Source organism: Ceratosolen solmsi, unplaced genomic scaffold (assembly GCF_000503995.2).
Source record: "Ceratosolen solmsi marchali unplaced genomic scaffold, CerSol_1.0 scaffold11, whole genome shotgun sequence".
NCBI classification, from domain to species: domain Eukaryota; kingdom Metazoa; phylum Arthropoda; class Insecta; order Hymenoptera; family Agaonidae; genus Ceratosolen; species Ceratosolen solmsi.
The window spans coordinates 6062254-6079600 of NW_011948416.1; the positions used below are offsets into that span (position 1 = coordinate 6062254).

The 17347-nt window shown below is 24.0% G+C and overlaps 1 protein-coding gene across 1 annotated transcript in view; it reads right to left on the minus strand.

Annotated features, from left to right (window-relative positions):
- The window catches only part of LOC105359478 (uncharacterized), a 77057-nt gene that overhangs the window by 18129 nt on the left and 41581 nt on the right, over window positions 1–17347 (minus strand). Inside the window, exons 7-8 of the mRNA XM_011496092.1 lie at window positions 7506–7674; window positions 6132–6286 (exon numbers count right to left, since the gene is read on the minus strand). Coding sequence (XP_011494394.1) covers window positions 6132–6286; window positions 7506–7674 — 324 coding nt within the window. The remainder of the gene's footprint in view (window positions 1–6131; window positions 6287–7505; window positions 7675–17347) is intronic.

Below are 17347 nucleotides of genomic sequence, written 5' to 3' on the forward strand. Positions count from 1 at the left end.
TAAGTATGCACATATGTATAATTTCGTAGAATAGAATACTCGCGGTTAACGTTCGCGTTCATCATTGAAGATTGTATGACTTATTTCGATATGAAATTTTAATTATAAATAGTATAACTTCTACCTGCATTTGTTATAATTTTTGTTTATAATACCTAGTAAAAGCTGTAATAAAAAAAATTGAGAGTTTAATTGAGATAACTTTGGTATATTATTTTTCATATAATAAAAGTATTTTATGTGTTATAAAGCAATAAATTTATCAATATTTGCGCAACTCTTAACTATCATTTTATTATTAACCATAGTTTTATAAAAACTTTAAGACACATGCGAGTATAATAAAAAAGTTTATAAATAAATTAATTAATAAAAATATATAGGAAATATGAGAAATACCTTTCGGCGTTACATTTTATTTGTTTACAAAGAATTCATTCATGTCATTGAAAGTTTCCCATTTGAAATCAGCGAGAGATTGAGATAGGTGGGATGGGGGGAGGGAGGGATAAAAGTAGAGTAGAATTTATAAAGATAATCAAAACGATAAATTATATTTGAAAATATAATAAATTAATATTTGCAATTTTACATGCTTCGGATATGAAAAAATTAACATCATTTTAAAATAATCTTACATGTGTGTCTTTTAAGTAAACTCATTTGAATATTAAATTAATATGACTATTGATTTTCAATGTATACGTTACTAATTTAATTGAAGATTGATATAATAATATTGTACATAAAAATATAATTTTGTATTGTATTATGCTGCTAATATCCATTGATTATCTAAATAATTATTATGAATACAAAAATGATATAACTGACTAAATATTTAACAAATTTTCAAGTTTTCTTACGTCATGCAAAAAACAGTAGGATATTTGTATTTAAAGTCACTGATCATGTATATATATATATATATATATACATGATCAGTGACTTTAAATACAAATATCCTACTGTATAATATATATATAATATATATATATATATATAAATATATATATATATTATATATATATATAATATATATATATATATATATATATATATATACATAAAAGAAGAGTTTAGCGAGTCTTAAGGCAATAAGTTACATTAAATTTTCTAATAAAGATCATTATTTGTTAAAGCAATTTTATATAACAAAATAAGAAAGGAAATAAAATTCCAATAATTTAAGATTTTGTAAAATTAAAATAATAAATAGACATTGAAAATTTACCAAAAAAACTTAATTAAATGGACAAAAATGTTGAAAATGGTACACGAAAAAATAATAATGAAAATTAACCAGACCAAACTTTTAGAAAACTTGTGGATGAACTTGAAGTATAAAATAGAGTTTATAAAATTTTTACCTATAATATTTCAAATTGCCAGGTAAATTCTTACATAGCTCAGCTTAATAATAATATAAAATTCCAGCAATGAGTAAGCGATTGGCATAGGATTGGCATAGGATTGGCATGTTCGTACGATACAAATATTGATAGATTGAATAATCCATTGCCTAAATACATAATATTTAAATAATTTGAAGATTGTGGTGACTAATAAAAGTCAAGCAGCAATAAAAGTAGAAACGATTTTATATGCATATTTTCCCATGAGATATGAAGTGATCTATAGAGCTTATGTGAATCGTGAGTCCACTTTAATCCAACTTATCATGTTGCTTAAAGCTGAAATGGTGGGTCGATTCGTATAAGAAGATTTTAAAAGATCGCTTTAGCTTTTTGCTGTTTATCTTAATGCGTTACGGCACGCTGAAGGATTTTCGTTGCGAAAGGAGTTTGGATTATGGACTCATTTAACAGCAACGATCTGTGAGAAAGAAATTTATGATGAATGTTGTGAAGATCGATAGGAAGAATAACTGCGTTTAAGACTGATACTTATATTTGCATGATCATCAATGTCACTTTTTTCAACGCTGAAAAAGGTTAATATATGGCAGCATCAATATAGTAATAAATGGATTAAGTAAGCTGAAGTAGTGAATTAAGTATGTGTGATTTATAAAGTGAAAAATTTTGACACATACAAACTGTAATTTATATATCACATTGCATGAAAGTATCACATTTTACTATTATATTTTAAAGCATTATCGATCAATTTTAAATAGTCACGATAAATGTTCGTGATTTTAATAATATTCGTCCACTCAAATTATTAGACACAAATTTTAAAAAAATATTTTTAATCCCTATCGTTTTATCGTACTTTTGAATGTTTAAGTAAAATTGAGAATGATTTATACACTTTTTCAAAATATTATAGTAATCTTGCCGACCTAAATTCAATATTTATATTTTTCAAGTTTTCATTTTATAGTTTGTATACCGCGAGAATTATATAATTATATAAAATAAAATGATTTTTATAATGAATGTATTGACTTTTTTTTTTTAATTTCATAAATACTTAAAGCATACATGAAATTTATATTTAAAATTTTTGAGTTAAGTTTTCTTAAAAATTTTACATAATTATTTGAAATTTATGTGTATTGATTTTATCACATAATAACTTTGTAATCAACGAGTATGCAAATATTTACGGATATCAAATTATTTCAAATTAAAATTGCTACATAAAAATATATATGTAAATATAGGAGATTAAAGGAAATTATTATAAATTATATCAAATAATTTTTGGTATTAGGTAAATCAAGAATTTATGCATAAATTAGTATATTATTTAAATTATTAGAATTCGCAATAATTTCAATTCCAAAACTCGGTTTTCGATGTTGCCAAAAATATTCGTCCTTCGCCAAAAGCTTCACGTTTTTACTTACGAAGTGTTATCTTAAGTGCATCGTACCTCTGCGGAACGGAATCCCGCCAAGAACCGGTAATGCATTTGTGTAATTTCTACGATAACTTTGTCGTTGTCGCTATTGCCGCTCTCTCTCTCTCTCTCTCTCTCTCTCTCTCTTCCTTTGCGGCTCTACCATGTTCACTTACTCCGTTAGTTCGAATAAGATCGAATATTCGAGCTTTTTAGAAAATATCTTGGAATCGCTAATCGGATTTCAATTATAAATGCTATAATTTATTATTTCGGTTTTAATTAAACTAATAATGTAAAACTTCACAGGTTGAAAAATCATTATTTTAATGCGCAATTAATACCCTGATAATGCATAAAATCATAAGATAGTTTGATTAAAATTTGTAAAATCGAAGGATAGATTTTATTGTTAAGTTTGATCTTATCGATGTTTTCAACGAGTTTAAAATAATTATTTTTTCATTCATACTGTTGTAATTTAAATAATATTATAAATCTTATCTAATAAGTTTTTGGAGTAATGAATGGTAGTTACTATTGCATTCGTTGGAAATAAATTCTATCATGTGTGACGAATGAAATTTCTTTAAACCAATCGTAATATATGATAGTGGATAAAGTATAGAAAATATGGGTAAAATTTATAAATGCATAAATCGAATTGCATAATTCAAAAATAAAGATTAACAAAAGAAATATACGTACTCGTAAAGTAAAATATAAGGGGAATAAGACATATTGCAATTCCTACAGTATATAGTGCACTACTGCAGTACTAATAATGCAAAATATGAAATATCAAAATAGAAGAGAAGTGCATTTTAGAATTATATTATCCATTTCTCGAAGCTCCAAATTATATTCAACGAGTAATAATATCTCAACGCATTATTCATTGTAATTATATCGGAATTTCATTTGAATGACAATAGACTAAAATTACTTGGATACGAATTTTGTTGGTTGTAAATAATTTACTATTAGTTATTATATAGAAATACCATCGTATTATCTTTGTTTATATATTATCTATAGATGTAAAGAGGTAATACCATTTATGGAATATTAAAGTATACTGATTTCACGTGCAAAACGAATTTTCAATAAAAAGAAATAGCTTAATTTATCTACTGGATGTTTATGAATTATTAATTAATTCATTCCAAGTCTACCTAAGCGTATGATTTTTCACATAAAAATTGTTAAAATAATTATATGTTTAAGAGCTTGTAAGCATATATGATAAGAGTTCCAGTCGTTTATTTAAATTGCGCAACACTTTTGTACAACTGAAGCATTTAAACGCTATATCGCTTAAATTATATGCACTAAAATGTAAATAAAAATAATTAATTTATTAAGATGAATAATAACGCCAACTTTTCTATTGTATCCGTACGCGTAACTACATCGGTAGACTAATAAATATATCAGGAACATTTGAGAAAGGAGCATTGGGTAAGTTACGCGGCTGTTTCGAGAGCGCCGAGGAGCGACAGGAACGAAACGTCGGGTCGTCGTGACTAAGGCCAATGGCACAGTGGAGCTTTGTTCCAGCGTTGACAATTTTGTTGTTCTCGTTAGATGTACCCACCCAAGTGCCGCCGGAGGGGATGGTATAAGCGTCCTGGATCCATGTCTTCAATGTACCGGGGTCCTTTGCCGTTGTTGCTGAATTACTCCTGGGAGGGATCCGACTCCTGTTCTTCTTTGAGGGTTTTGAAGAAGCATCGCTGCTCCAATCAAGTGGGCTGACTCGATGGCAACTTCTTCACTTCATTCTGGGCGGCGAGGTTTTTCCCGGTAAAGTACCCACACTTATCTGCAGAGGTTAGCATGGACGGGACGAAGTTGGGATTAATATGGGTCGAGGGATCTAATAAATTTGTATATTTTATACCGCAATAGGGTAGGAAATCTTTGGAACATTAAGAGCTTTATGCTCGGAAATAGAATATTAGCATTTGATGATAATTGTATTTAATAATAATTTTATTTCGTCGCGAATAAGAGTGTTTATTAATAAATGAAAATTATATTACCTACGATCCGAATGCTTTTTATTTAAGCTAATACCGCAATAAATGCCTGTTAATTATCTATATTTTACTCCATGCATCGTAATTTTTAATCGAATAAGTCATTTATAGCCCGAACACTTATAAATGCCACCAGCTTTAGAAATAAAACTTGGTAAAGTGTAAAGCGAGAGAAAAGTTATACGCACGTATTATAAATGGTATATGAATAGTTGCGTACATAGCATCCACTTTCCTTCTTTCACCTGGCTGAACTCCTGACCTAATACGCACTTGTCAAAGCTAAAGTATGCTACAAGCTCCTTTAAATATTATGCTACCGCTCGCGCGCACATCAGAATAAATCTTTATCGCGTTAATATTTCTTTTATAGACATTTTTACATCATGCGGTGTACTTACTCGACCTCTTATTTCATTTGCTGTACGTCATGTTATAGTAAACAGGGAAAGGCAATTGAACCTCGTTTTAAAAAATTTCAAAGAATATATCTAATACTAATTCCTCCTTAGTTTTTATCATATTCGTGTCCTTCACATTTCACCTGATTAATTCAAACATAATATTCGAATTTTTAATTGGTTTTATTAAAATTATTAAAAATTTAATCTTCAGAGTTATGAGCAAAGCTCTTTAACAACTTTAATTTTCGGTATATAGGTACAATACATTAAAAAATTATTATAAAGTGATTACAATTCTCGTGTTCTTTGTAAATATATACTAATGCTCGATAATGATAGTAATAAAGCAAGAAAAAGCAATTAACTTTGCTCAGTTTTTTTACAAATAATCGAGAACAATTGATTAAAAACTAAGCAAAGACAATTAACTGATGAAAATTCTTTATTGATTAAGTGACATCAATTGATCGATAAATTATTATTAATAAGAGGTAAAATCAAAACACCACAAATAATGTATAAGCGAAATATGAATGTAAATATAGAGTGCGAATGAATAAAATACAAATAATTTATTTTACATAACGTAATGTATTGCGAATGATGGATGAATGCTTACAAAATTTTTATTTTTTAATCACATTATCTTAAAAATACAATATAATCCATGAGAATTCAATATATAAATATATTTCAAAATTAAGACCATCCCCACCTCTAAATTACAATTTCTTAATAAGTCAATTTTTCAGCAAAGTCAATCTCAATTATTATTATACTTTATAATGCTTTGCTATGCTTAACATCAATTTTTTATTACATTTAATTAAGCTTTATCCCTTTAATGAAACAAGAGAATGAAAAATGAACTTACCGTTAAGAACGTGTACCGCAACCGTAGCTTTAGCTTTTTCAGGTACAACACAACTATAGTTACCAGCATGACGGGGTGTTGCCTTCTCCACTACTATCGTACTCACGATAACTTGAATCTCTCTGCCATCTAAGCACTCGGCAGTTCTGTTTTCACTGAAATTTATAGTATAAAAGTTTTTCTCATTCATTTCAATAAATTGTCTTATTTATATTGTCTTATAATTGATAGCCATATATGCTAATTGTTGCTCTTAAACTCGCTCTATTGGTCGATGGGAGTTTAATTTCCAATTAACTATTGAAACCAATCTCACATGAAAAACTGTTTACAAATACATAAATTTTTTATTATATTCGTCAAAAAATAGATGCGACTAGTAGTTTTGGTCGTCTTGGATTTAGCATTTATTTTATTGGGAAAGTGTTATTATTAAATTATTCATAAATAAATATTCGTCAGCATTTATACTGTATTTTAAAATTTTCATATTTACTTTACTGCAATTCCTATTATATATTATATAACGGACAATACGTAATACGAGAGATAAGAAAAAAAAAATACTTATTATACTGATATTGAAATTAACTATCATAGTTTATTATAAATTTATTATAAATGTTAAAATATTTTTTTTCTTGAATAGAATATATTTGATATATTTATTTATACACTGGGATAAAAAAAAAAGAGGAGTATTATTTATTATTCTCTTATGTTGTTAAAGTTTTAAGAATGCAAAATTAAGTTTAGCACCCCTAAACTTATTTGGAAACAGATTGATAAAGTTTTATTTTAATTGAATTTGAAGAAGAAAAAAATTATAAATTCATATACTGAAAATGAACCACGAGTTAACAATATAAAAATATAATTATTAGAATTGAAAATTTATCTTTAAGACCGAAATCACAAAATTTCCAGCAGAAGCTATAATAAAGTATAGAATATCTCACATAATTTTACAATTATCATTATTGGAATGCTAATGATATATTAAAATAATAAGCATGAAAATAAAAAATAAATGTTTTTTTGTTCTCGAATATTACAATTTGTATAATATAGAATATACTTTATTTTCACTGAATATGTTAAATATATTTATTTTAGCTTTTTTACACAGTCATGAAGTTCTGTTATTATTATGTATGTAAAGCTAGGACAAGCATTCGATTAATTTTAATATTTGTTATATCTGTATATTTATTATGCTATTTTTCATCGTTTCAATTTTACGAAAAAATAAAAAAAAAATCTATAAATTCGTTGTAAAAAATTCAATTAACTTTGAAAATCAACTATGGCTGTAAAATTGCTGCTTAAGAAAAATAAACAGCAAAGTGAGTTTTGTAGCATTTTAATATTTACCTAACGTCTTCGTTGAGGATTTCATCTCCTCTGGTCCAAATGACAGTTTCATTATATCGCTCTGGTACATCGCGCGCTTCACATCGTAGACGTAAAGCACTACCGGCTTTCAGATGCCTTTCTCCAGACTTTATTCTTCCGGAGTCGTCCATTATTACAAGTATCGGCGCTGGAAATTAAAATGTGTAATTTATCTAAAAACGGGCGTCTACTATTGTGGTTGAAGATTTATAAATTTGAACGATGCATATTTCAAAATTTGAATAAAAAGAAAAAGAAAAGATGAAATTTGCATGGCTTCTTAGCAGCAAGACCTTATTTATCATTGTCGTTGTCTTTTTATTCGTATATGATAATATTATTTTGTAAGAAAGGATACTTTTTTTCAGTTCGCTGTTTAAATCAGCCAGGCCTACTTTATAATTATTCCAATTATAGTTTACAATTTAATACTAAGCTACTTATGCAACTCTAATCGGATATTTAACATGAATTCATTCTTGTGACTGATCAAAATATTTTAAAGAAGACAAGTACTTATTATTTTTTAAACAGCTTTCGAAAGCAAAGATACTAAAGCTAAGAGAAAAACGAAGGATTTACCGAGTTGATCCAACATTCATTTCCCTTAAGTTCATACCTTCGTGACCTGAAAGATCTTTTACTTCTTTAAATAATTATGTAGATAAAGTTAGTCTAAATAAATATAAGAGTTCTATGCATGTTATTTTGCATGTTATTACACATTGAACATAATAAGTTCAATATATTTAATAAAATAATACTGAAATACTTTTTTTAAATATCAATCATTGTATATAAAAATATCTTAAAAATATATATAATATTTTCACTTAATTCATTATATATTTTATACTATAGAAAATGAGAATTATAATTAATGCGTGAGGGAATTAAGTATTTATCTAAAATATAATATTATTAATATGCATATATTATTATAATTTTAAAAAGATAATAGTTAAACCGACTATTTATATCATTATAAAAATTAAAATCATTTTCTTCCTATTTTGAGATACTCTTACCCGTTTTAATAATACATGTATGTATATAATCATGTAAATAAATAATTTATGTTAATTTTTTAATTATATTTTACTAATGAGTAATGCAATCATAAATAACATAGAATAGGATATGCAATCAATTTTAAATAATATATTTATATTTACAACTATCAAATCGGCAATTCTTTGAATATAATTTATTAAATTTTTCCGAAATTTGATGAAGCATTTTCAATCCACTCAATATTTTATTATCTTATTGATAATATTTCAAACTATATATAAAATATATAACTATATATTAAAAAATATAAGATTGTCATTGTTATTTGCCATAAAAGTATTGCATTAATTATTAATTAAAAAAAAAAGTATTACAAGTATAAAATAGGTTATTTACAACATTTTTATTACAATATCTTCAAAATAATTAATAATGTATTTTATTATAATTGATAAATTTTAATATAATAGTAGTTAAAGAAGGATAAAGTTTTAAAAAATATTGAAAATTAAATTTCTGATTTTATCATTGATCATTATTTATCTAAAATATAACTCATAAATATATAATTTTCATTATAATTTAATAATAGAGTAAGTAATTTTTTTAAACTGTTTTTTATTTAATGGATTTAAGTCACTAATTTTTTTTTTTTTAAATTATTTTAATAGTTAATCATTATTCTCAATAATAATATATTAAATTATTTAAATATAAAAGTGTTATATGAATGGTTGTGATAAAGAAAAGATCTGTATAAAATGTAATTGTTAAATTTAATAGTAAAATAGTTAATTTAATTTAAAAAATTCAACAAATTTATCACAAAGATTGAAATTTCTATGTTAATCATTAGATGAGATATTTCATCGTTAGAATTATATAGATTAAATTTAGTTTGTGTTTCAGTTCTATCGAATCTATTACTATGTAAATACAGTAGTTTATTCTTTCAACTACCAAAACATCGTCTAAATAGCAATTTATATAGACAAAACGCAAATTCAGTACGTTTGAACATTCTCTACATTGAAACGTAAGTTTTTATCTGTATTGTTATACTCACGAAATAGTAAAGAAGAAAAAAAAGAAGAGAACATAAAGCGTCGTAATGTGAAATTTTAGTGGAAAATAAAAATACGTAATTTTGCTTTTACTTTTAAAGACAATTGTTTGCTTGAGTTTTTAATTAAAAAGAAAATTCTTCACTTGTCGCATATTTATTGACTTTATTTCAAAACCGAGATGTTTAAATTCTATTTCACTTGTTTAAAATAATATTAAGTTTCAAAAGCTTTATACATTTACGGAATATTCAATTAAACTTAAATTTCATTTCAATTTATTTATGACGCATAGGTATGTAGTACCTATTATATTATAATATAATAAATAAAATGGAAATACTTCAAATTGTTATTGTTATTTTATTATTCATTAGTTTTCTTTATTTTGTAATTCAACATATTATACTATAATACGACTAACATAAAAAGTTCAAGAATTAGCAATTTTTTCACATCAAATGAATAACAATTTTTTATGTCTACACTTAGTAGAAAATAATCATAGTGATATGAAGAAATAAATAATGGTCGTATTCAGGGATTAAGGAATGCGTAGATTTAGGAGGCTTTTAAATAAACTTGGTAAGCGATGGGTCATGCTGGATACGTCAACGCTAGAACAGTTTGATTGATTACTTGAGTCCACGATAAATTCGTAATTATATTGATATAATGATAAATACATGTCTTAATATCGGATTCGAGAACTCGAATATTTTGTACATTTTATTATTTATGGGTTTCTAAGGAGAGTTCGATCACTGTTTTAATCTGTATCTAAGTCCATGACATAAGCCATATTTAATTTAAGGGAATAGCGTATGAAGTATGAAATTTAATAGATGAATTCTAAATGATATTATAAATTTATTAATATGTCATTTCACTTATACCTCGTCATACTTCGAAATCAACGAGTAAATATCTCATATATATATATATATATATATATATATATATATATAAATGCTTAAAGATTTTCTTATATAAATTAAATTTAAGTATAACAACAATTGAACCTTTCAAATTTTAACGATTCGTATTTTAATTATTAATTAACCGGGCGGTGGTTAAAAACTTCAATCTATTCAAAATTTATAATTCCTATTTAATTTGTATTTACATTACAAAGTTTCAAGTTAAATTTAAATTTCAAAAGCGTTTCATCTGATGATAAATAAGTCTTTTTTAACGTACACATTGATTTTATAGAGATTAATTCGATGATTTTATTTATAAGCAATTACTAGAATAAAGTCTTTTTTTTTTAATTCAACGTACTGTACGAAATTCAATTCAATACAACTAATTCACGGCATACTATAAGAAATGTTCCTTAGGATATAAAATATCTTAATAAAATAACAGTGCTCGTAATTGAAAAAAATTTACGAATATTCCTAAATGCATAAATAGTAAAATAATAGCAATTTTTCATAAGAGTAAAAATGAATAGCAAAAATACTTAATATTAATGAAGAACAATGAATTTGTATTGGTTTTGAAAATACTTGAATGAAAGGAAATTTACCCGATTCTACTTATTATTTTCATTTGAAAGATTAAGAACATTGACGAAATGAAGTAAAATACGAAAGTAGAAAAAATTTAATTCAAATTTTTATTTTAAAATTGGTATTTAGAAAGAATTTTTGTTTAATCTTTCAGATAGCTTAATTAACAAAACTGTAAGGTAAAGGAATGCATAACTTGAAATTTAGCAAAAGTATGATATAATTTGGATAACATCATTAACTGAAAATTGTATATTGAATATTTTTATTGAAGATGATAAAATTCATATATCATGTTGTAGAAGCAACATTTTTATATGAATAGTATAGTTTTTCACTTTTACGTTTAATAATTGGAAATTATTATATTTATAAATGATTCTTCATTTATGAAGTAGAATTGTAATTAAATTGTCGTCCATTGCAAACATTATCACATCGTCAATAAAATTTTTTATTAAATAATTTAAAAGTATTTACGTGTGCATATGAGTTAGAAATCCAATTTTGTGATATTTTAATTTTAAAACGTTGCTATATCTCCATATCCATCGATAATGATAAATGGCATAATTTTAAATAATTTTAGATAAAGCAATAATTTTTTTGTCGTTAAAAAATGATAGTAATACATATAAATGAGAAATGTACGGAGTATAATGGAAAAGTATAAAAAAAAACTTGTACATCAGTTGACTTTTCTATACATTAATATTTATAAAAGCATTTCCATTTCTATGTGTGTACATTTCATTTATATATAATTTAATTCTTATTAGTATTCGTATCTAATACACTTCTATATGCTCGATTTGTTTGAAAAAACTATTAAATTTATTTATTGTATTTTAAATAATTTACGTATATAAGCGTGTATGTTCTATATTCTATGTATTTTATGATTTATTAAAAACTAAAATTGTCGTATTTTAAAAGCAATATTAATAGCTGAAAATCAATGTACGAAAAAATAAAGCATATAATTTTTCTAATCGAATGTCGAAAACAAATAAAGGTAAAATCTTAAATTCTTAAGTTGAATATGAAATCGTGAATTTGATAAATACAACGGATTATCCATAATACTAAAATACACTTCAATTAATAATTTTTTTAAATTACTTGAAGAAAGCAGTAATAGAAATGGTACTTCGCTGCGCAGAAGTTGGTATAAATCTGATTTAATAAGAAAATTAAATTTCATTGTTAATACTGAATTAATTACTTTGAACGGCCAGGAACAAAAGGAGGGAAAGGATTGCAGCTATGCTCGCGTATCGCCAAAAACAGTTGGTAGCCGAGCTATTGTTTTTCTTACTCTTTTCCCTTTTCGGCGTACCTTAGGAAAATATTTTCAGTCCCTTTCTGCGCGTGACGCTTCGAACCTCTTCTCTTTTAATCAGAGCTAAAAAGATGAAGTTCACGTAAAAATGAAATATCAGAAGCGATAAGTGGATAAAAAATCGTGTATGAAATTGAATAAATTGCGACTCCCCTCGATGAAAGAAAAACCAGAAACTCGTACGAAAAGTAGATGCATACATACTCATTATCTTTGTTTTTTCCTTTTTATTTTCACATATATAAAATTACTTCTGCATTTATATTATTTTTCTGTCGTCTCATTTTGTACACCTTTTATCGTCATTTTTATTTCTGAATTTTTATTTCTGAACATCTCTGCATACAAATAGTAAATTGCATATAAAAAAAAACTGCAAGGCCAGGCTCATTATTTTCAATTTAATATATTAAAAAAAAATCTGAAATAAGGTCTGTGAAATAAAAATATAACAAGAATATTTTATACATATTTAAAACGACGTGGGTGCAATAGAAAAAAATTAATTTCTTTTCTTCGATTTTGTGTCTATTTGAGCAAAGTCTTTGTCATTATTATTGTCTCACGTGTTTTATTAAACTAATTCTTATGCATTGTAAGTAAGTTTTAAGAAGCAATAGTAAAAATATTTTTGCAATAGTGATTACGCATCAAATTTCATTTGAATAGCTGAGTATATTAAAAATGTATATAACTAAATATATGCAATGAAAAATAAATTATACGTTATATCATTTACAGGCGATATTATATAAAAACTCGTAAATAATTATTTTTTAATGGAAAAAGTAAATTAAAAAAATTTTGCTCTTTGTGATATTTTCTAATAAACTCTATGATAAATTTAATTATCTTGTAAAAGAGAGTTTATAATTTTAAATATAAACCAAAGAATGTATTATTATTAGAAACTATGAAAAATAAATAAATTACATGGATTAAGAATATACCTTAAAAATATAATTATACCATATAAATACAACGTGTAACGTGTAAATAAGATATACGCTCTTAAAATTTTTCAAAATACTCATATTTACCTATTTATCTTGTTGCTATTACCACATAAAAAATACAGGTGAAACCAGAATATACAGTAATTAATATTTTTATATAAAACTTAATTTAATTTTAAAATAAATTTAATGTAAACCTTAGAGTAATTTCCGTATTTTATTAATCATAATATTTAATATTGCATATACATTATTTTATAAATTTTATTTATAATAAAAAATAATATATATTAAAGATTTAATGTCAATACTTTAGTACTTTTCATATAATTTTCTAAAATTAAATTATAATTATTTATATAACTATAATTTTTCATGATATTATAATGGAAATAATGTATTTGCTTGGATTTCATAAAATTTAAATTAAATATTGCATTTACAATACTGAAAATCAAAGATGGATTATAAATATTCTAAATAAAATGTGTACAGTAATGAAAAGAAAAGTGTTTTTATTCTCAATCATGCTTCAACAAATAAGTGGTACAGATAAGTGGTGAATAAAATAAAAAAATAAACGTTCTACCTAAGTATTTTGTTTGAAAAACAAATTTTCTGATGAAATTTTGCAATGAAAAAATTGTGAATATAAGCCGCTCTAAATTATCCAATGAAGAATTCATTATTATTGGTACTTGATCTATCGAAATAATTATTAATTAAGCTATTAATTGATACACAGGCTATTGAAATGTCCTTTAATAGGGTTACTAATTACATCCAGAATTAAATTTATCAATGAAAGTAAATGCGCCAATCGCCAAGCGCCAAAATATGGCAAACCACCAACCACAGCGAGCCTATACGTGTCGGTATGTGTTCACATTAGCCACAAATTTTCCCCATCTGGGTTTCCATTAATTTACACTTAGAACGTTATGTACTTTTATTTGTGTGAATATCTCAACATATTTACGAAAATATAGGAATTAATAGATTTTATAAGACTTTAAAATTTATATTAATGCTATGTAAATTACGAAACAAAATTTTAATCATATTAAACATACGATGTCATTTATTATATATTATTTTTATAGGTTTGAAATTACTTATTCATAAATCCATATATATATATATATATATATATATATATATATATAGTCAAAAGATATTTTTATTTTGTTCAGAAACTTTATTTCCACATTTTTCTTTATATGTAAAAATTATGAGATAAACTGAATGATCAAGAATATCTCTAGTTATTGAATATTTCTCAATTGTACTATTAGAATGTTATATAATTATGATAAAATTTCTAAATTGAGTAAAAATTTGTTAAGATAGATCTTGTATTATTAAAAATAAAGTAATACAATGGAGCAACGTAGCTGTATTATAATAAATTTTTATCAAAGTGCAATAACAATTCAATGAAGTGTCTATTATACATTACAAATATATAATTTACTGTTTTATTTTCATGATTCAGATATTCAAGTCGTGTTATTTAGCCAATTAAATCTTTCTCATTTTATTTAATAGTTTTTATATTCTTTATGATAATTAAAAATTATTGATAAAGCTAATTTACCTATCGATATTTTTATATATCTTTAAAATTATTCTAAATGTCATGTAGCTGTAATAAATATAAATTAAAAATTAATGAAATGATATAATATACAAAAAGATTAAAATGAATTACATTCATTTTTATAAGCATATAATTTAAATTTAAACTATTATTGATTGAAAAGATATCATTGATTTTAATATATGAAGCTACAAATCACTAATTACTAATATTTTTGTATTAAGTTAATCAAGAACTATTTTTCAAACTAACTGATTTTATATATTTAAATTTATTTTAAAAATTTTTTGTATAAATATGTTAGAATTTATGGCAATTTATTTCTTTTTAAATTTATTCGGATAAAAAAATATTTAAATTGTCAATTTGTTTTTACCTTAAACATGATATTCCATTTTAAAAATACTTGCACTAATTTCTATTTGTACACTGTTATTTTTCAATCGACTATAAATGAATGTTGAATTTAAACTAAAAACACTAGATGGTGTTTACAGAAGTTTAACAGTAAGTGCTCTTAGTAACTACTTGTAAAAATAATTTATTACAAATTTTTAGAAATAAAATGCAGAAATATTAATTTGATTAATTCAATATATTAATATTAACAATTTTACGATAAATTTACATATTCATTCCAATTTTCTTTATTTAAGAATATTTATTAATAATTAATTTTTTTTATATTCCTTAACCCAACTCAACTAGCATTAATATTTTATTAGTGAAATCTAAATAAAATTCGGATATTCCTGCTTCAAATATTTAATAGTAGTGATAAATTAGAATATAAATATACGTGAACAGAAATAAATTTATGTAGATTGATACGAAATTTTTATCAAAGCTAGTTAATTATAGAAATTTATTGATATATTAGCATTCATTGAAATTATTTGAAATAATGACAGTGCAGCGGTTGAAAATCAGTACAAAATGAGATTTCCAGTTGTTTCAATTAGCTGCAATATCTGTTATTTGTTAAAATTAATTAATTCCAATTATTCATAGTGTAGGATTTATGATTATAATCGATAAAAAAAAATTAATAATTTATAAAGAGTAAATCATATAGCAAAACGATTTCAGTTCAATTATACAATTCAATATAATATTTATGATAAATATAATTTAATATAATTATCTTACTGTAAATATCTACGCAAATTTTTCATTTGTATGTTTATTCTTAATTAAACTTTTCCAAACTTAATAAAGTTATACTTGGCATTTATTGGCTCCATTTAATTTGAGACTGTAATTCACAATTTTTTCTCATTCTTTTTATCATATTGCTCCTTCTTTCTCTTTCCACTCGCTCCAACTCTTTATATCTCTATTTATTCTAATGATGCCTTAATACTTAGCCCTTCATTCAACTTGAAGTACAAAAAATATTGATAAAATGCTACATTAAATTCAAAATTGACAATGAAATGAATTCTAAATCTGTAATTTAGATATAATTATTTACTTATTTTTATTGTAATGGTGTCTGATCTAATAATATGCCCATGAATTATATGTTAAATATAATAAATAACGATTTTTATGCGGAATAAAATAAATAATTCTAAGTAAAATTTATGAACCAATTAAAATAACAAGATTTGTTAAATATTAAAAAATTCTAATCTCATAATCGTCTTTAAAGGAATTATATATCATATCGTGAATATAAATACATTATTTCACACTATAAATTGTGTATGCAACTTATTGAAGAGTTAATTATCAATAAAATAGATGAATAAAAAAATGCTTTAAATAAAAAAATATCAATAAAATTTTTATATTATTAACAACTGTTATATTAAAAATTGTTGTATACGAAAAATTTCTTTTAGTTACTGAAAGAAATTTTAATGTCCAGTTTTATTATCGATTATATAGACATTCATGTGAATTTCTCAAATTAACTGAAATTATATTCAGAAAAATCTTATTGTTTAACAAGAGTCTTAAATTTAATCATTAGCTGTAATTTAAGAATCTGAACTTTTTTGTACCACTTGAGAGATAATATTTAGTTTTCCTCTCACATATAAATTAAATATCATAATAATTTATTTCGAATGATATAAGGGTGATTATTATCAGGATAACGAACTAAAATAATGAAATTATATATTTTTATTAATAATTTGGCCTAAATTTATAATTCGTAAAAATCAAAAAAAGTTTTATATTACTTAGGAATTGTCGGAGTTTTGTTTGTATTTTAAAACGCTGAAATTATTATTTATTAATGAGTAATTTATACTTTTTCGGACTTCTTAATATATTATTAGTATTTGTGAATTTTAAAATAAGTTAATAATTCGAGAT